A 19,598-nucleotide genomic window follows, 5' to 3' on the forward strand; every position below is an offset into this window, starting at 1 on the left:
CCAGCTTGCGGTGATGCCTGGATTTCCACCATCTCTTCTCCTGGCTCAGGCTCCTTTTCAAGCCCGCTGGGTACATTGGTGCAAGGAGGCTGTATCAGCACATTCCTTGTCTTTCCCATTAAGCGCATGTGCTGGTAAATTCTTGTAATTTCTTCCTTACCATGGTGACCTTTCTAGTGAGTGACATCCCCTCACGCCTTTTCTATCGCAATTTTTTTTTTTTTTGTCTTAGTCACAAGCTGTGGCCATTCGCCTCTCTGTGTGGCCTGGACTTCAGGAAGTGGGCTCTCCGGCTCCTCTGGCTTTCCTGGCTGCATTATCTCTTCAGCCTTTCCCTTAGTTCCCTTATCACAGTCCTGTCAAGCTGCTCCAATGCTTCTGCTTTAGGATTGTCTTCACCTTGAAGCTGCTCGTTTTCTTCCGGGCAGCCAGTACGGAGTAACCCCATAATTGTTCTGCCTTTTGCACATGCTTGCTTTTAAACTGACCTGCTGGCTCTGGTCCCTGGTACTTCCTCGTTTTTGAAAGGCTTTTCTTTTCAAGGAGACCAATCCTGCAAGGCCCCAACACGAGCTTCTTGGCCCATAAGCCCCAGTTACTGTGGGGGTGCGTTCACTGGGTTCTCATTCTTTACTTGTCCTCTCTGCTGGGCCTGCTGCTGCACGTCTGCTCCAATGGTGCAGTCGGCTCCACAACTGGTGGTTCGCCAGGCCTCCCCTGTAGCACCATTCCTCAGGCCCCTCGCTGGCACAGTCCTGGTTAGCCTCCTGGTCTCTTCACTTTCTCAGTGGTGTTCAGTTGCTTCAGTAACGGTGGTAATGGCAGCTTTCACAGCAGGGCTTGTTGCAGCACCCTCTGGCTCTGCATCAGTAATTGAAACCGATGTTGCCCTTCTCTTATGGTCTGGCTCAGCCTCTGCTGCTGGGCCTTAAAGATCTGTTCCAGCTGCTGCTGCTGCTGCCGCCAACTTTGCCTCTCCACAAAGTTTTGGCACCGAGCTTAAATGTCTTTCATGGCTCCTGGCACTTTCTCAGGCCTGCCTTTATTCACAGTCACAACTTTTCTCTCTTCTTTCAGAGCAACAATTCGGCAGCAAAACATTTCTTTCAAGGACCATGCCCTGTTCTAACACACACACAGAAACATTTCCTTCTTTTGTTTTTTTTTTCTCTTGTGAAGAGAAACAAAACCATTCCTATCCAGGTCTAACTTACTTTTTTTTTTCCCTTTTCTCACGTGGAACTATTGTTACTTTTTAAACTACTCATGTAACCATTTCACTTTAGACTACTTCTTTAGCTAGACCTGGGAAAATTTCCTTTCCTGTTTTCCCTCTCTGTGTCCTCTTTAGTAAACAAGTTCCCAAACAGTGGGGAAAACAAATTCCTCTTCTTTCTTTCTTTCTTCCTCCCCTGGAGGCTTGAGCACTGCTCTGCTGCTATATAAGCTCAGACTCTTCTGGTATCCAAGTCTCTGCTCTGTACCAGGTTTGGAACAAGCAGGTTTCCAAACTTCCTAACTTTTTTCTCCTGAGGCATGGATCTCTGGCTGCACTTTGTTTAGAGTAGAAATCCCACTTCTAACAGCCTATGTGGCACAACACATGAGAAATCAAGGCCTCTCTCAGTGCTTTTTATTTACAGTGTTTCAAATCTTCAACATTTCACACAGCCTTTCATAACCACAAACATTTAACACACTTACTTTCCAGGGGCTGGCTCCCCTCTCTGCTCATGGTTACTGTCTTCTTTTCAGTTACCTCAGGCCTCTTTCCCTGCTCCCCTCTGAGCCTACATTACATCCTGCTCTAGGAGCAACCCGGTACCCATAACGCTATGTCTTAAGGTGGACCGGGACCAGACAGCTGGGACTGGTCCTTGTCAGGGTTCTGATGGCTTTTTATGTATGCTCCTTCACAGGATCCAACATGAAGGGCAATGTTTCCCCGTTATTATTTTACATTGGTTACCTGTGTTAAAAGTGGATTTTGTTGAACAATTTTGCCTTGGTCCATAAATTCAGTTATATGGAAAATATGCACTGTCTTTCTACACTGTTGACTCATGGGCCCACCAGATTACTGAGATCAGCTACTGCTAATTTTATAAGGCTCCTACAGCGTATAAGGTTGAAATCACAAGAGACACATACGAGGGCCTTTTCAGTTGCAGCCCGTCTTATGGAATACATTACTAGAGAACACTTGAAGAGAATGATTATCTAGCTTTTTGTAAGCTGGTAAAAACCATGCTTTTTAGACAAACGTTTGATGGATCCTGACAGCTTGCATCATTTAAAAAATTTTTTTGAGGTTATCAGTTTTATGTAATGATTTTAAAGCTATATATGTTGTTTGTGTTGTATATTCAGTGTTGTGTTGTATATTCAGTCACCATCTCTCCTTCCCATCGCCACCCCCTGCTCCCTTGTACATTTCCAACCCCTCCCCGCCTCCCATGTGTGCTTCATCCCCTTCCCCCACACTGTCACCTCTTGTATATAATTAATTATGTCTAACTTGGTTAACCATATGTAATCTCATTTAATAACTGTGGCGCCCGTTGGCTCTACAGTAAAGTTAATTTACCTTTTAACTATCTATCCTTCCTCCACCTATCATTGTAATTTCCTTTCTCAGTTGTCTGTAAACCGACATGATGTTTTTTACGAATGCCGGTATATAAAAGTTATAAATAAATAAATAAAATAAAAGTAAATTTGCTGTTCACATTGAACATTATGGGGTGAATTTTCAAAACATTTATGTGAGTGATTAACATAAGGAAAAAAATTGTCTGCTAATATTGGTCTATTGAATGATTTGTTTTGTTGTATATTGTTAAATGATTATGTTGTAAATTGCTTTGAAAGATGTAAGCAGGAAGATGATCAAGAAGTACTTTTCAAAAATAAATACATACTTATGCATGAACATTTGTCAACTTATTTATGTGATTTTACACTTGCTAATTATCTTGCACAATTGATATCAGACTCATCTATTGTTTACTATTAGTTGGGTGGGAGGTGGGAGTCTGGATGAATAGAGGGGAGCTCAGGGTGAAGAATTAAGAGGGTCTCGATGACTTGCAAGAGGATTGGATGAACCGGTAAAGATTTTGCCAAACTGGTGATTTCAGTTTTGCAAGTTTTAAAATATACCAACTTCTGCAAGCAAGTCACGATATTTTTAGGGCATAAAATATGTGTGCTTATGTTTTTAAAATAGACAGGATAAAGTATGGACTTTCAATGCATTGCAGGTACATATATACGTGTAACCATACATATGTGCATATGTTTGGGGGTAGACATATGGCTATTTTATAATCTGCGTATATCTTATATGCGCAGGCTATCAAATCCCACCTTAGATCTCTGCACAGCCATATATGCTTGTATATGGGGCAGCGCAGAGTTGACTGATAAAGTTACACTCCCTGGATTTTGTGGAATATTAAAATTTTAAATGACAATAAAAAGATCTTCTCATGCTTCACTCCTGTGATATTTTCTTGATAACAACTTAGAGACATATCTATGCAGGGGTGCAAAGAGTGACAAACACTTATTTACTGAAGCTTCTGTAACCTAGGCTCCAAATGTTGGTCCTATACCACTAATGTGTCCTTTACCTTGGTCCAATATTGTCACTTAATCTCCGCTTTTGGCTCTGTTGTGCTTTTGGTGTTACAGAGAAATACGCAGAGGCATCGCTAGGTACCTAAAAAACCTGGGGCATGGGTCATAAGCCCTACCCTGTTCCATCCCTTTCCCCCCCTCCCATAAGATTTCAATAATTACACAACCGGTAACTTCCCCTCCCTCAAAGGACAACTGGACATCACACTTTAAAATATTACATTTTAAATGGTCTCTATTTCATGTTCCCATACAGCTGCCATCAGAAACCCCTGGCCAGTTTCAATCATCTAGTAAAACTGCCAATAAAAATTACTTGGTAGCATCAATCATTAAAATTCTTCTATAGGGGAGAGAAGTCTGGGGTCTAAACGGGACAGAACAGAATCTCGGTATAAACCCTGCACCTCAGTTCTGTAATACCCTGCATTTACAGGAACTCCCTTAACAAAGGATGTGCAGCAAAAATCGGTTTCACATGGACATGGGGGCCGGGAGTACCAGGGAGTGTCACGCCCAGTAAAAAAGGTCCAGAACTAAGCTGTTGGGGGGTGGGGGTCCCATTGATTCCTGAAATGGTATTATTTGAAAAGGATCTTTCAAAGTTTTTTCTGATAAAAGGGGATGTTCCTTTTGCTTGTAAAGTGTTTATTTTGGGGGAAAAAATTATATTTTGTTGGTATGGTGCGATGAAGTGCCACCATCCTATTGGCAGTGGAGAAATTCCCTCCATGATATGACAACTATGGAATCTGTGGCCTTTGTCAAACACTCAGTTTTTTTTCCAGAAAAAGAGATTCCTGTTAGTCTGGGAGAAACACATTTCTAGTTTGTCTTCTTGAGCTACAATTATGATTCTACATATTTTGTAGGGGTTTCAGTATTGAAATGGAATAGAAATGATCCAAATATGCACTTCCTACGCTCTGGTATTTGAGGGATAAGGAAGGTTGGGATTTTTAATTGTTTTTCTTGTTCTGTCTCTTGGGTTTAAGAGACCAAAACACTCAAGGAGGTTTGTTTTCTTTTTTTTTTCTCTTATCTATTAATGGAAAAGGGGAGGGACAAAATTTAAAAGAGGAAGATTCTGTACTAATAGGCACATTTGTCACTTGCTGTTGGAAAGGTTTAAGTTGTATTTGTATTATCTTTTTTCTTGCTGATATCAAACAAACAGGTTTAAACTAACAGTTCCAAAACTATGGGAGGGCAGAAGAGGGAGAGCCTTTTAATTAGAAAAAGGTATTTTCTCTGCGTGAAGCTATGTCACACTGTATTTATTTATTTATTTTTCTGGACCGGTGTTCGATTTTACATATCACATCAGTTTACATTCAACAAAAGAGAGCAGGAAATCCGGCGTTTCCTTTGTCTAATACATCAAACATTTGTAACATGGAAATGGTTAACAAGGGAGAGAAATGCAACACGGAGATGGTTAACAAGAGAGAGGAACATTAACAATTTAGCAATTTATATATATTTAGCATATATATTTAGCAATAATATATATATATATATTTAGCAATAATATATTTCGCAATTTAACATATTTAGCCATATGCATTCTCCGGAGGTGTCGTTTTATGTTCAATAACTCTGAGATACTGAGGTTGAAACATCTTTAAAAGCCGACCAAACATTTCCTACAGTTCTTCTCTGCCTGTGATTAGCCTAAGAACCTTCTTTGACTAGTCTATGCCAGATTACCTGCTCCCAGCCTTTTAGAAACAGTACAGGAAAAGATGACTGAATTTCAGGTGCTTCCCATTTAGAATGGAAGCGTAAGATTACCGTTAGCTCTTCTCCTGTGGGATCCAGTGCCGGTACCTACCTCCACTGTGCCAAGAGGAGTCCGGTAGCACCACCCCAAAGTTGGTATTACTGCCCTCCGCGAGTACTGGATGCTTTGGGGCGCCAGCTGGGAGGGATGGAGCCTGAGTGTTCTTGGAAGAAGTCAGTTTCTCTGTTAACAACAAAAACAAAAAAAAACAGTTGAGAAGACACAACTCAGGGACAGGATCACAAAAGCTTACCAGCGCAGCAGATCAAGGCTATAAGACATCTGTGGACTGCAGCTGGAACCAAGTTCTTTGGGGAAAGGACCTTACTGCATTCTGTACTGTTTTTAGGGGATAATTTTCATTCTGTGCAAGCATTCTTCAAGCTTGCAGGTACTTTGTAACTCCAGGCCTGCAAGTGAATTCTGAAAATTCAGGGGTCAGCAGGGATTGTGGGTATTTATATAACCTGCAAACTATGCAGGTTAACCACACAAAAGTAAATCCCTCTGTGTACTGTAGGATCCCTGCCCTATCCTCTTTCTTTCGCAATTAAAAACAAGTAATGCTTTGGCATATAGTACAGCAATATATCTTTTGAGGGTTTTCAGCTCTAATGAAGATTGTTCAGGGGTTTTCCTGGATATGCAGATCTATTTCCATGGATTTTCAAGGCTCCAAATTGCTAAATATTCCAGCAAAATGCTCCACAAAAGGGACAAAAATGCAGAGACTCCAGCAAAGTGCAACATTTGTGAGATATCTATCGAAAATTAGGTGAGAAGATCCTCCCTGTCGTGAAGCTGTCAAACGAGTCAGTTTATTAAGGGAGATTTTGAGCCTGGTCTGGTTTTCTGAAGCCACCTCTTAGAAGGACCATAAATCCATTAAGTCATTGGGATGCACATTTAACCTACAGGATTGGCCAATAGTTTTCCTCCAGGAACTGGAGTTATTGGGCTGCTCTGCCTTCAGGAAAGAGGTGGGTTTTCTTTTTCCCCCTGACAGTTTTCTCCCACTCTTTTGTACTTTCAACTCAACTGGAACCCCAGGTCTGGAATCTAGTGCCAGGGTCATTGTAAGAGGCAGGGGGCTCCTGCAGAGCCACATCTTTGGAAGGGGACAGGCAGGTTGGGCTGTGTCATCAGAGGAGGACATGCCTCAGGCTGGTCATGATATCAGAGAGGTATTCCCTAAGGTACCATTTAGCATGACAATCCTGTCTGGTACCATGAGCCTTCAATAGTAACTGCCTGAGAAGTGTTTCATCCATTTTATACCCCCCTCAGCATACCTAGTCTGGTCATTGCAGCAATGATCCAGGTCCAGGTCCAGGTGCCAGGGCACATGCATCAAGGTGCCTTTCAGAACCCCTGCAATCTTGGACCCTGAATCTGGTAACTACATTTCACACTTAAGCAATGACTATAACGCCCTCTATCAATGCCTCACATTCAGGCCGATACAGTACAGTGCGCTCTGACGGAGCGCACCGTTAACCTGCCCTTGGACGCACGTTTTCCCTTACCCTTATTCTCTGAAATGTCTCTCTCCAGTGCACCAAGAAATACACAGGCATGCTTACAGAGCCCATTGTTTTTTAATACAGCTATTAACACACAGTACTTTATGTGGTTAAATAGCTTTGAAAATTCAGTCTCATAACTCTATTACCACTGGTCTTATGGTTCTCTTGACAAATGTGCCCAGTGTAAAACTTGTACTGTAAGAGGCACAAGCTCTGGCAATGCCATCGATTACTGTACTAACCTTTGCTGGTCCGGAACGTGAGCATAGCAGGCTGGCCGTCCCCTGCTCCACTCCTTGCCACCATCAGCACCTCATACAGGCTGGAGGGCTCCAGTTCAGTCAGGTGGAGCTCGTTTTCACTACCAGGCACGCGTACTGTGGACCAGCTGCCTGCTACACTGCCGCTGTTGTCCAGCTGCACAGGTAGGAGAGTGAGAGAACAGGAAAGGCTTTATGTCTCCAGTACACTCTGCATACAACTCGATTATACAGCATACTCCACTCATAGCAGATTAACCTGTAATATTTGTGGACAGACTTGTTGGTTGACAGATTGGACTCCTAAACCACTTCAAAACCCATCAACATTCCATGGTCTAGATCACCTCTGGATTGAAGGAACATCTAGTACTATTTATAGAGAATGCTCAGTGAGACTGTTTACAGTGAACATTCCTTGAGGAAGCTGCTGTTTCAACAGGAGCAACTGAGAGTGGAACTTCATGCTGGCTAAAACAACTGGGGTCTGTGTAACTTAGTCATTTGAACTATTTATTTCTGCTTGGGAAGTTAGCTTGCTTAATGGTACCTTTGTAGTTTTCTTCTGTTTGAAAATGTGAAAGTGTTCTTTCTTTGACTGGCTGTAGTCGAATAAAAATGTATTTGTTTGAAGTGTAGTGTGAATCAAAGGACTTATTTGGATGAATTGTTGAAAAAGTAGATCAGTTGTTTACTCTTTCGAAAAAGTACAAAGACCAGGGGACACACAATGAAGTTACTAGGTAATGCATTTAAAACTAATAAGAGAAAATATATATTTTTTTTTTTACTCAACGCATAATTTAGCTCTGGAATTCATAGTCAGAAGATGTGGTAAAACCTATTAGTGTAGCTGCGAAAGGTTTGAACAAGTTCCTGGAGGAAAAATCCATAAACCATTATTAAGGTAGAGTTGCAGAAATCCACGGCTTACTCTTGGAATAAGCAGCTTGGAATCTGTCTACCCCTTGGGATCCTGCCAGGTACTTGTGACTTGCGGGCCGATACAGTACAGTGCACTCTGGTGGAGCGTACTGTTACCCCGCATTTGGATGCGCGTTTTCAACGCGCTAGCTCTACCCCTTATTCAGTAAGGGGTAATAGCGCGTCGAAAACGTGCGTCCAACACCCCCACCCCAAAACTAATAGCACCCGCAAGATGCAAATGCATGTTGATGGCCCTATTAGTTATTCCCGCGCGAGACAGAAAGTAAAATGTGCTGCCAAGCCGCAAATTTTACTTTCAGAAATTAGCGCCTACCCAAAGGTAGGAGTTAATTTCTACCGGTGCTGGGGAACTGTACAGAAAAGCAGTAAAAATTGCTTTTCTGTGCACCCTCCGACTTAATATCATGGTGATATTAAGTCGGAGGCCCCAAAAGTAAAAGTAAAAAAAAAAAAAAAGTAAAAATCGGCCCGCAGCCCGTGGGTCGGAAGATGGACACTCAATTATGCCGGCGTCTGTTTTCCGAACCCGTGGCTGTCAGCGGGTTTGAGAACAGACCCCGGCAAAATTGAGCATCGGCTGTCAAACCCTCTGACAGCTACCGCTCCGGTCAAAAAGGAGGCGCTAGGGACGCGCTAGTATCCCTAGCGCCTCCTTTTACCGCAGGCCCTAATTTGCATAGGCCACCCTCCTGAATCGCGCGCCCAGGAGAGTGGCCTGTGCGTTCGCCGGCTCTCCTGCGCGTTTTTCTGAAATCGGCCTGTTGGATTGGCCACTGTTGGAAACAGGATACTGGGCTTGATGGACATTTGGTTTGACCCAGTATGGCAAGTCTTATGTTCTTATAAAAAGGCCAGGGCAGAACAAACCTCAGTCTTGAGGGAGTGGCTGTCAAAGCAGGAGCTGCTGAGAGTGGGACTTGCTTAATTCTGTCTGCTTGGGAAGTTAATTTGTTTAATTATGCATTTCTAAAAACATAGAAATATAGAAATGACAGCAGAAGAAGACCAAACGGCCCATCCAGTCTGCCCAGCAAGTTTCGCACTTTTTTTTTCTCATACTTATCTGTTACTCTTGGCTCTTAGTAACCTTTTGGTTCATTTCCCTTCCATCCCCACCATTAATGTAGAGAGCAGTGCTGGAACTGCATCTAAGTGAAATATCTAGCTTAATTAGTTAGGGGTAGTAACCACCGCAATAAGCAAGCTTATTTGTTTACCCAGTCTATGTAATTCAGTCCTTGTTGATTGTTATCTGTATATAGATCCACTTTTCTTCATTCCCCCTGCCATTGAAGCAGAGAGCTATGCTGAAAATGCATTGAAAGTGAAGTATCAGTCTTTCTCCCCTGCCGTTGAAGCAGAGAGCTATGCTGGATATGCGTGAAGTATCAGTCTTTCTCCCCTGCCGTTGAAGCAGAGAGCTATGCTGGATATGCGTGAAGTATCAGTCTTTCTCCCCTGCCGTTGAAGCAGAGAGCTATGCTGGATATGCGTGAAGTATCAGTCTTTCTCCCCTGCCGTTGAAGCAGAGAGCTATGCTGGAAATGCGTGAAGTATCAGTCTTTCTCCCCTGCCGTTGAAGCAGAGAGCTATGCTGGATATTCATTGAAAGTGAAGTTTATTTGGTTTGGGGTAGTAACCGCCGTAACAAGCAAGCTACTCCCCACTTTTTTGTGAATGCAAATCCTTTTTTCCACATTTCCTCTTGCCGTTGAAGCTTAGAGCAATGTTGGAGTCGCATTAACCGTGTGTATGTTTATTGAATAAGGGTATTATCTCCAGCTACTAGCTGTCATTCCCGCGAGCCACCCACTCTTCATTCACGTCCTCTAGACTTTATGGATCCACAGTGTTTATCCCACGCCCCTTTGAATTCTAACTTATTTTTTTTCTGTTTAAAAGGGCACAGAGCTGTTTCCTCGCTTGTTTTTCCCACCACCTCAAATCTACTTTTAGAGATTTGCCCAATTAGGGTCTGGGAGAAAATTTATATAACAGGAGTCAACTAGTACTTGAATAAATAAGTGCAAAATAAACCCTCACTCACTTGACATATATAGTACTACACATTTAAGGGATTTGGGAAAATAATTGTGCCTAACAGTATCAACAGTACACAAATAAGTGCAAAATTAAGCCAGGCTTAAAAGTATCATTAGTTTTACTAGAGATCACAGGTAAAAGATTAAAAAAAAGTTTAAACCTAGATTTTAAAGCCTGGAAGAGTATCTTGTCCTCTGCTTTTCATACCTCTATTTGCATTAGCATTTATGATTAAACTGTTGCATAGAAAATATCGTATCCTCGCTTTTTACACTAAACTTTTTTCGGATGCAGATCCGGCTTCCTGGAGAGGGTGAGATGAGAACGGCACATATTTGCGCATGTGGTGGCAATGCCAGGGAGTCCAGCACTTCTGGTCTCAGGTTGCACAGGAAATAGCTGACATTTTGGGTTTCCCTATTCACCTTAAGCCCCTACTTGGCCTGTTAAGGAGATGGGAGGAATCCCTAATCCTAGTGAAGTATAGGTCTTTAGTTGGGCAACTATTATTGGCAGCTCGCTTACCATAGCTACTTTCTTGAAAGTTAATCTGCGAAACCAGGTTCACAATGTTGCAGATCTTGAAAAGCTACGATATGCTCTCAAACAGGCCGATTCACAGGAGAGGGGGATTATGAATTTCAGCCCTGAGAGTTGTTTTGGTTTTTTTTTTTAACTTATAGATCAGTGCACTACCCCCTCCCAAATCACACCTCCTACAATACATTATTGACATGCAACAGACCATAGACAGCATGCAGTCCACGGCAATAAGAAATATTTATCAGTAACAACTAGCACAACTTATAATACTATGGTGTGCCAGTAGGCATTTCACAAAAATTCCAAACTCATATTTCATTGTCTCTTAACACAAATGTACTATATGAAGCAAATGCAAGTCATATGCAGCACAGCCCTAAAAATGGTGTCACCTTGCGGTATTGCACAAAGTATGCATTGATGGGCATCCCTCCATCTTTTCCAGGTCTCCAAATCAAGTTGTACATGTCTGGCTTCAACGTCCGTGGGGGGCTTAGAATGATGGGGGCTTCCGGTGGGGAGACCCCAGTGAAGAGTTGTTCAGTGGACAGGATGCTGGGGATTAGCTCCATCATGGGCACGGTTGATGCCCTTGTTTTGGAATCCTCATAATACCCTTCACCCGCATTGGTCTGGATAGATTCTGCCGGCACCACCTTCTCAGGTGTGGTTCTCGTCTCAGAAGGGTCTGGTCAAAAGAAGAGAAAAGACAGCATTTTCTGAATGGCATCAACAGTGTACACAGCTCTATGCAAGATAAATCACAGGCTTACAGTGTAACTTTTCCAAAGAGCCTACAGTGAAAGCTCTCTGGGGTTTATATGGCTTGTTCAAGGTCACATAAGAAATTGTGAAGGGATCTCCAGGGTCTGACAACTTTGCCAGGCATGACATATACAAAATTCTTGGATGCATGTCTGAGCAGTGCAAACAACAGAGGCTCATATTCAAAAGTTGGGTGAACAGCAAAGATAATGCCCATCTCCTAGATAAGAAAAAAAACATGGTAGGCAAATCCCCAGCCCCCACCCCTAACCACCCCAAAAGTGTCCAGAAAGCCCAGTAGGAGAAGAAACTCGTCCCACTGGGCTAAAAATGAAGTGCCAGAACAGCTGTTACTTCCTAACACTTAATATTAATTTATTCACTACCCTGGTGTAAGAATTGTCTAGACCCCTTTCAAAATGCAGTACTGAACAGGGACTGGCTCTGTCAATGAGTTCTGAATGGGGATTGGTCCTTTTCCTGTCAATGAAAAGACTAATCAGTGTTTTGTACCCAGCTACATTTTGTGCAGCTAATGATTTACCCAGACAAAATTTAGCCGGGAGCCAGTTTTGTCCTGGTAACTACAAAAATTACCTGGACAAACTCTTTGAATATATGTATTATCTTAATAATATATAAAAATGAAAATAAAGAGAACGACAATTTATAAGTAATGTGCTTAAAATTAGGTATCAATAAAACCTTTTTTTTTTTTTTTTTTTTTTTTTTAATTATGAAAACATAGCACATGATGGCAGATAACCATAAAGCCCAACTAGTCTGCACAATTTATCCATCAGATTTTCTGGGAAATCTGGGGTCTTTCTACCTTCCTGCCTGCATTTTCCTCACTCCTGCCTGAACACTGCACAGTCCTGGCTCCTTCTGTCTGCACTTTGCACATTGCTGAGTCCTCTTCTTGCACCAAACACATTCCTGGGTTCTCCGGCTTCTTGCACATTCCTGGATCGTTTCTGTTCGTTCCTTGAACATTTTTGAGTCCTCCTGCCTGCTTGTCTGCACATTCCTGGCCTCCCTGGAGACCTGACAACACTTAAAAGACTGAATGCTGGTGTTTTACAAAATAAGCTCCACACGCTGGAAGTTAGGACACAAAATGGGGCAGGTAATGCCAGATGTTTTCAAGTTGAAAGCTCTCCCTTCCCATTCTAATGACCTCTTTCTATCTACCAGCTCGCAGAGCTAACAATCCATTTAAACAAGAAATCAAAACCTAGATCCCATATTATCTTACAAAATACACTAAAAATCCACTGGGATAACGTGACACAGATGATGGTGCTGGAGCTGCCTGGGACTCCTCTAAACATCCCATTAAAATACCAGCAAGGAATGAAATTTCTATTTCAAGCCACTTCTTTGAAACAGCAAAAAGGCTGGATCGTGGAGGGCTGGCTCGGAAGAAGCAGACTTATTCCAAAGGGAGTACGACATGATATGTAGTGCTTGTGCTGCTAAACAGCTTCAGGAAATCAGATGGGCTCAATACTTAACTTCCAAAATATTTATTAGACCAATGACAGCATAACACTCACTATAAAGAATTGGGAGTCAAGAGCAACTGCACGAAATTCTGGAACTGTCACAGCTGTGATGAGTTTCTCAGATGTTTTAGCTGAGTTTAAGAGACGCAAACGGCAACTGTGCTAGAAACTGGAGTTCCAACTGTAAATGTGGCAAGAAACAGGGGTTCGTGGATAAAGGATACAGAAGTGCAGCTAGGGTGATGCAAGCATTTTTTGCAACTGAAAATCCCTCCAAGGAATAAACTATCCCATGCTCCCTTGGGTCATATGAACTTAACTGATAAGGGAGAAAGGAAATGCAAAATAGGCCAGGTCCAATCAGAAAGTTAAACACAATCCCAATCAGGAAGTATAAAACAAACAGCAGGCTCCAATGACCTGTCAGAGCAAAGATCCTTATGCCCTGCAGAAAATGTAAGCTGAACAATATTATAGCAGCACACAGAGTGACAGTGCAATAAGGGAAACACATAAAACATACTGTGAAGACAGAACAGCAGGTATTCGGTACAATATAGAGAAAGTGGAGGCTGCCTAAAAATAATAATAATTTAGAGGTCAATATTCAAAGGCATTCAGCTGGGTAACTCACAAGTTATCTGGCTAAATGGCAATTTTTTTGAATACTAAGTCACTTATCCGGCTACATTTTATTTATTTATTTATTTATTTTAACTTTTATATACCATTATCAAGCTAGAATTCAGCCAGATAAAAGGAGATGTTCCAGCACGGGGTAAAGGTATCAGGCTAACTTAGCCAATTTTCATCTATAACCAAGACCTAGATTTATCAAAATGCTACAAATATAGCAGAAATAGCGCCTGCGATATAAAAGGGTGTGTGGTTAGGATAATTTTCCTTTTCCCACATCGCATAGGTAATTTCCGCAAGCTGCAATAAATTTATCGCACATGCCGTTTGGGCAGGGAGGGAGAGAGAGAGAGAGCGTGCGAGCGAGACTCTGTAGAGACCAATATGCAGTCAAGCTAGGAGGAGATTACAATGTACAAATCAACTCACCTCCTCTTTTAAACTTTCATTGCTCCCAATGACAGAAAATGACAGTGATGTCAACTTTGCTACTCATACCTCTGACTGTGTATAAAACTGCCCCCTCCCAAACACCACCCCAGGGTTAAAAGTGCCCCCTTACAGTGGTAAGGGGAGCAGGGGAGCAGGGGTGATATGATTCAGACTTTCAGATACTTGAAAAACTTTAATGATCCAAAGACAACGACAAACCTTTTCCATCAGAAAAAAATCAGCAGAACCAGAGGTCACGAGCTGAGGCTCCAGGGAGGAAGACTAAGAACCAATGTCAGGAAGTATTTCTTCACGGAAACATAGAAACATATAGAAACATAGAAATGACGGCAGAAGAAGACCAAACGGCCCATCAAGTCTGCCCAGCAAGCCACGCACTTTATCCATTTTTTTTTCCCTTTTTCTCTCTCCCACCTGTTACTATTGGCTTCCAGTACCCTCCAGCCCTAATTCCCCTCCACCCAATTTAGAGAGCAGCTCTGTATCTGCATCCAAGTGAACGTCCAGCTCAATTAGGGGTAGCAACCGCTGTAACAAGCAGGCCGCCCCCTTGCCCCATACTCATACCCACCCCTGTTTTTATTTTTTTGTTTATTTTTTTTTGGAGATAGCAGCCCTCCATCCTTCCGCTCCGTGAAGGTGGAACACCAACTACTGGCCACTGGCATCCCGCTCCATGAATGCCTCTGTGGCTACTGCCGCTCCGTGCAGTGTTTGAATGCCTCTGTGGCTACTGCCGCTCCGTGCTATTCCAAAAAAAAAACAAAACAAACAAACCAAAAAAATAAAAACAGGGGTGGGTAAGAGTATGGGGCAAGGGGGTGGCCTGCTTGTTACAGCGGTTGCTACCCCTAATTGAGCTGGACGTTCACTTGGATGCAAATACAGAGCTGCTCTCTAAATTGGGTGGAGGGGAATTAGGGCTGGAGGGTACTGGAAGCCAATAGTAACAAGAGTCTCTGAAAAAGTGCTGAAATAGGCACAGGACTCCGTGTAGTAGGGCACCCAGGAATGTCCAGAACCCTCAAACTTCTGTAGCACCATTACTGGTGGCCTCACATTAAGGAGGATGAAAAGACTGCACAAGATCCTGCCCAATCTGTGCACAGAACAAAAAACAATCGTGCCTGACTCTGGGGGCCGTTACAGCCATTGCCAGCACCCAGAGAACCCTGGAAGCACATATCCACTGACTTTGTGGTGGATCTCCCCCTCTCACATGGCTCCACGGTGATATAATGCAGGGAATCACAGACAGCACAAAATCACCAAAAACAGCAAAGCGTATAGTGCAGAGAATCGCAAACAGCAAAAAGGCATCAAACCCCTGAAGGCATATAGTGCAGAGAATCACAAACACAAAGGCATCAAAACCCCCATCCTTCCAAAAGCAATGTGCATGTTGTGTGTGAAAGTGCATAACACCAAGCTTGTCCCTGCAGATGCAAAGGTCACTTGTAAGGGTTATATACATGGCTGTGCCACACAGCAAATATGATGTCAATGACATCAGTTGGAAGCACAGAGAAGTGGTAGCTGGCAAGGGTTTGCTTTTAAAGCACCCTTTCAGAAATATGCAGGCTTGTTTTTGACTCTATAATGTGGCAGTGCTTCAAAGGTGGCCTTTCTGTGGGATAGTTGCAAATGGAGATGCTAGCTATAAATGATCAGTTAGATCATTACAATTTCTGTAAGTCTAGTCAAAATAGTCATAAGCAAAGGTGCTTCTAGGCCGCAAAGAACTGTATCTCTTCAACAGACATTGTGTAAGGAATATGTGAGATGCTACAGGCATACTCATAAAAGCTATTAGTCTGCATGGAGTTCTGCGTTCAAATGAGATGACAGATTGAGGCTTTGTATCTGTATATGCATGTCTGAATTTATCAATGAAAGTTTTCATAAACATATACAGTATACACATTACAATTGGCACAATTCCAAGCAGATTAATCCTTGAAAAGACATAATGACAATGGCCTTCATACGTTAAGCATGATTCTATTCTGACTTTTCTTTCAATCTTAATAAACCTTGATTCTTATCACAGAAATAATTCACATTAGATCAAATATTACAACTAGATCAAATATATCAAAATATTTTCATTTACTCACCAATAAATTACAGTTTGTTTATTGGCATGACATCTTCCTAATTGCTTAAAATTATCTGAATATTTTCATTTTATCTCATATATGAGAATGAGATTTCTAAATTAAACCCAGAACTAAGAGGGGGGACAGGATCTCAGCAACGCTTTTGATACGATTCCACATAAGAGGCTCATAAATAAAATGAAAAGCTTGGGAATCGGTGCCAAGGTGGTGGAGTGGATTACAAACTGGTTGATGTGACAGGAAACTATCTGTAATGGTAAATGGAACCTACTCTGAAGAGAGAATGGTGTTAAGTGAAGAGCCACAAGAATCAGTTTTGGGACTGGTTCTGTGTTTTATCAGTATGTTTTTATTGTAAATCGTCAAGAGCCACTGCACATCTGGCAATTCATACATTTTAATAAACTGTAATCTTTGTGAGTGACCACTACCACTTTCACAAAATATACATGCACTGGTAATGTTCAGATCAGTCATGATTTGCATTGCAGAACTTTCAAAAAACAGTGAGGTAAATATTCAAAACTAAATATTAAAATGGCTAACTGAAGCTTGGATTTATCAAAATGCACTAAATATCGCATGCGATAGAAAAAGGAGTGTGTTTTATGGTAATAGGCAGTTTATGGGACCATGTTTACTATGAGAGAGAGACAGATAGACAGAGATTAGCCATAATGCCCTAACACTAGATAGGTATTTATATTTCTATGGGAGGCCCACCTAGTAACTCGAGGTGAGGTTTAGGTATTAGTGTAGGGGTTAGGGGCCACTTTGTCATTCAAAGTGAGACATACGAACAGATCAGTGCTCTCTTGTTAAGATTTGATGACCCTCGGAATGAGGAAACTCACTTAAAGATGAGATTTGTGCAATGTTCTCTCAACCTAGCTTCATGTTACCAAGGTAGAGAGTCCATCAAGCTAGGTTGAGAGAATATTGCACAAATATCATCTTTAAGTGAGTTTCCTCACTCCAAGGGTCATCAAATCTTCACAAGAGAGCACTGTTCTGTTCGTACGTCTCACTTTGAATGTCAAAGTGGCCCCTAACCCCTACACTAATACCTAAACCTCACCTTGAGTTACTAGGTGGGCCTCCCATAGAGATATAAATACCTATCTAGTGTTAGGGCATTATGGCTAGTCTCTGTCTCTCTCCCCCCCCCCCCCAGATAGCTCAAAACCACTAAAACAGGCATTTGAGAACACATCGCAAAATGCAATAAAGCCTTAACGCAACCTATTGCACAACTTAACGCTACTGAAAAAGGTGTAGCTAAAATTGGCGTTAAAACCATGCGATAGGGCTTCACAAAACAGTAAACCCAGCCCACTCCTGCCCCTAACTCCTCCTCTTTTTCGGATCTGCATCGTACCATAGATTATGGTGCTATTGCATGCATTAAGGGGTTTTCGCATGTGTTAAAGGTGCTTAACGCATGCGAAAACGCCTTAAAGCATGCAAAAACGTCTTATAGCATTTTGATAAATGACCCTATGAGTTAGATGGATGACTTGCTGTTTAGATGGATAACTTGTAAGTTGCCCATCTAAATGGCTTTGAATATTGACCTCAATGGAATTACATACAAATTGAAGATGATATAGCAATTGTAAACCATACAAACTGCATTGGCTGTACCATTTTTGAAATGGAGGCTTCTCCAAGATCTTTCTCATGAGGCCTTTACAGCTTCTAAGGCTCATCTTCCTTTCTAAGTGTTGTTTATAGCATCTAGAAACGTAACCTCATATCCCAATGAGATTATTGTCAAATTTATTTTCTTTATTAATTTCAGCTATCTTTTCACAATCTATTTCATCATTTTGGCCAGGGGGCCAGTAGCATTCTTTTCAGTCACACCTGAAATTTCTATCCAGAAGGATTCCACAGTGCTTGTGTTTGCTGTAGGATTTTTATCATACTTGACTGTAAGCCATCTTTTAAATTTAGAGCCACACTTCCACCAATTCGATCTGCCCGATCATGTTGATATAATTTATACCCTGGTATCACAGTGACCCATAGGTTATCCTCCTTCCACCATGTCTCTGGAATGCCTATTATGTCTATATTCTCATGTAATGCCGTATACCCTAACTCATCAATCTTACTGTTCAGACTTCTGGTATTTGCGTAACTTTAAAGAACATAAGAACATAAGAAAATGCCATACTGGGTCAGACCAAGGGTCCATCAAGCCCAGCATCCTGTTTCCAACAGTGGTCAATCCAGGCCATAAGAACCTGGCAAGTACCCAAAAACTAAGTCTATTCCATGTAACTATGTTTTTTATTTGCATTTTCATTCCTATTTATATTCAAAACCTGATTGGTTGCAAATACAGGTAGTTTAAAGTCATTCACATCTGGGCGTCCTTTGTCTAGGTCCATCTGGCCTACTTCAACCTGAATCATATAACTTCTTTACTGGATTACTCTAACTTCCCTGATTTGCAAGTATCTTTGGAAGATATAGCCCTCCAAGTTTAAAAGCTGCTCTATCTCCTTTTCAAATGTGTGGAGGTTCAAGTGATGGCGGTAGCCATGTGGAATTCCCATGCTCAGAAAATGTTTCTTGGTCTTCCTGAGTTCAGAGAGCATGTTCTGTGTCGGCGCTATTGGATGACGTCACTTATTTGTGTGATACATTTGCCATTCTTGTCCACGAAGAAATGGGAAAGATACTGGATGCCCAATAAGGGCTAGATGAGGAATAAAGTGAGAGGCTATGCATGATGGCTCCTGATGACAGATCACATGAAAAAGAACAGAAACAGGGGTTCTGCTAGGGAAGGGAGGGATAACATTACACTTACTACAGCAATGATCTTTGTTGTCATTCTGTATGTATATTATTTATATATATATATTTTGAAACTCATCTTAATATCTTCTGATTGAATGCAAGTAATCAAAGTGATAAAATAAAATTTCAAAAATTAATCTTGAGTTTCTGTAACTGGCTTCTAAAGACCTTCTACCTGGCAGGACTTGGAGTCTTGCTGTGGACTGTGCGAATCCTACTGCATTCCCAGCAATGCACTGATACAGCCCTGAATCCTCCAAGGTGACTTCGGTGATTCTCAGCCTGCTTCCTGATATGATGTGCCTTGGAGAGGGAACCACAAGGACTGCATTATGGAGCCAGGTGAGGACAGGGGACGGGATGCCACGAGCCTCACAGGTAAGCCGAACGCTGGCCCCCAGAGATACCACCTTGTCCCTCAGCCCCCTGGAGATAGAGGTAGATTCTGAGAACAAAAAAAAACAATTACATCAATTAAAATCCACATACAAAATTAAAAACAAAATGTGGCAAAATCAAAACAGGAACTACTCAGGTCTGAAGATCATTCACTTGTAATC

General features: G+C 41.9%; 1 protein-coding gene across 3 annotated transcripts in view; it reads right to left on the reverse strand.

Moving 5' to 3' along the window:
* Positions 1-19,598, reverse strand: part of CDON (cell adhesion associated, oncogene regulated) — a 175,345-nt gene that overhangs the window by 58,255 nt on the left and 97,492 nt on the right. For all 3 annotated transcript variants that reach the window (XM_029572715.1, XM_029572716.1, XM_029572714.1), the window contains exons 7-10: positions 19,214-19,483; positions 11,138-11,433; positions 7,194-7,368; positions 5,477-5,608 (exon numbers count right to left, since the gene is read on the reverse strand). In XM_029572715.1, coding sequence (XP_029428575.1) covers positions 5,477-5,608; positions 7,194-7,368; positions 11,138-11,433; positions 19,214-19,483 — 873 coding nt within the window. The remainder of the gene's footprint in view (positions 1-5,476; positions 5,609-7,193; positions 7,369-11,137; positions 11,434-19,213; positions 19,484-19,598) is intronic.

This window comes from Rhinatrema bivittatum, chromosome 12 (genome assembly GCF_901001135.1).
Source record: "Rhinatrema bivittatum chromosome 12, aRhiBiv1.1, whole genome shotgun sequence".
Taxonomy (NCBI): domain Eukaryota; kingdom Metazoa; phylum Chordata; class Amphibia; order Gymnophiona; family Rhinatrematidae; genus Rhinatrema; species Rhinatrema bivittatum.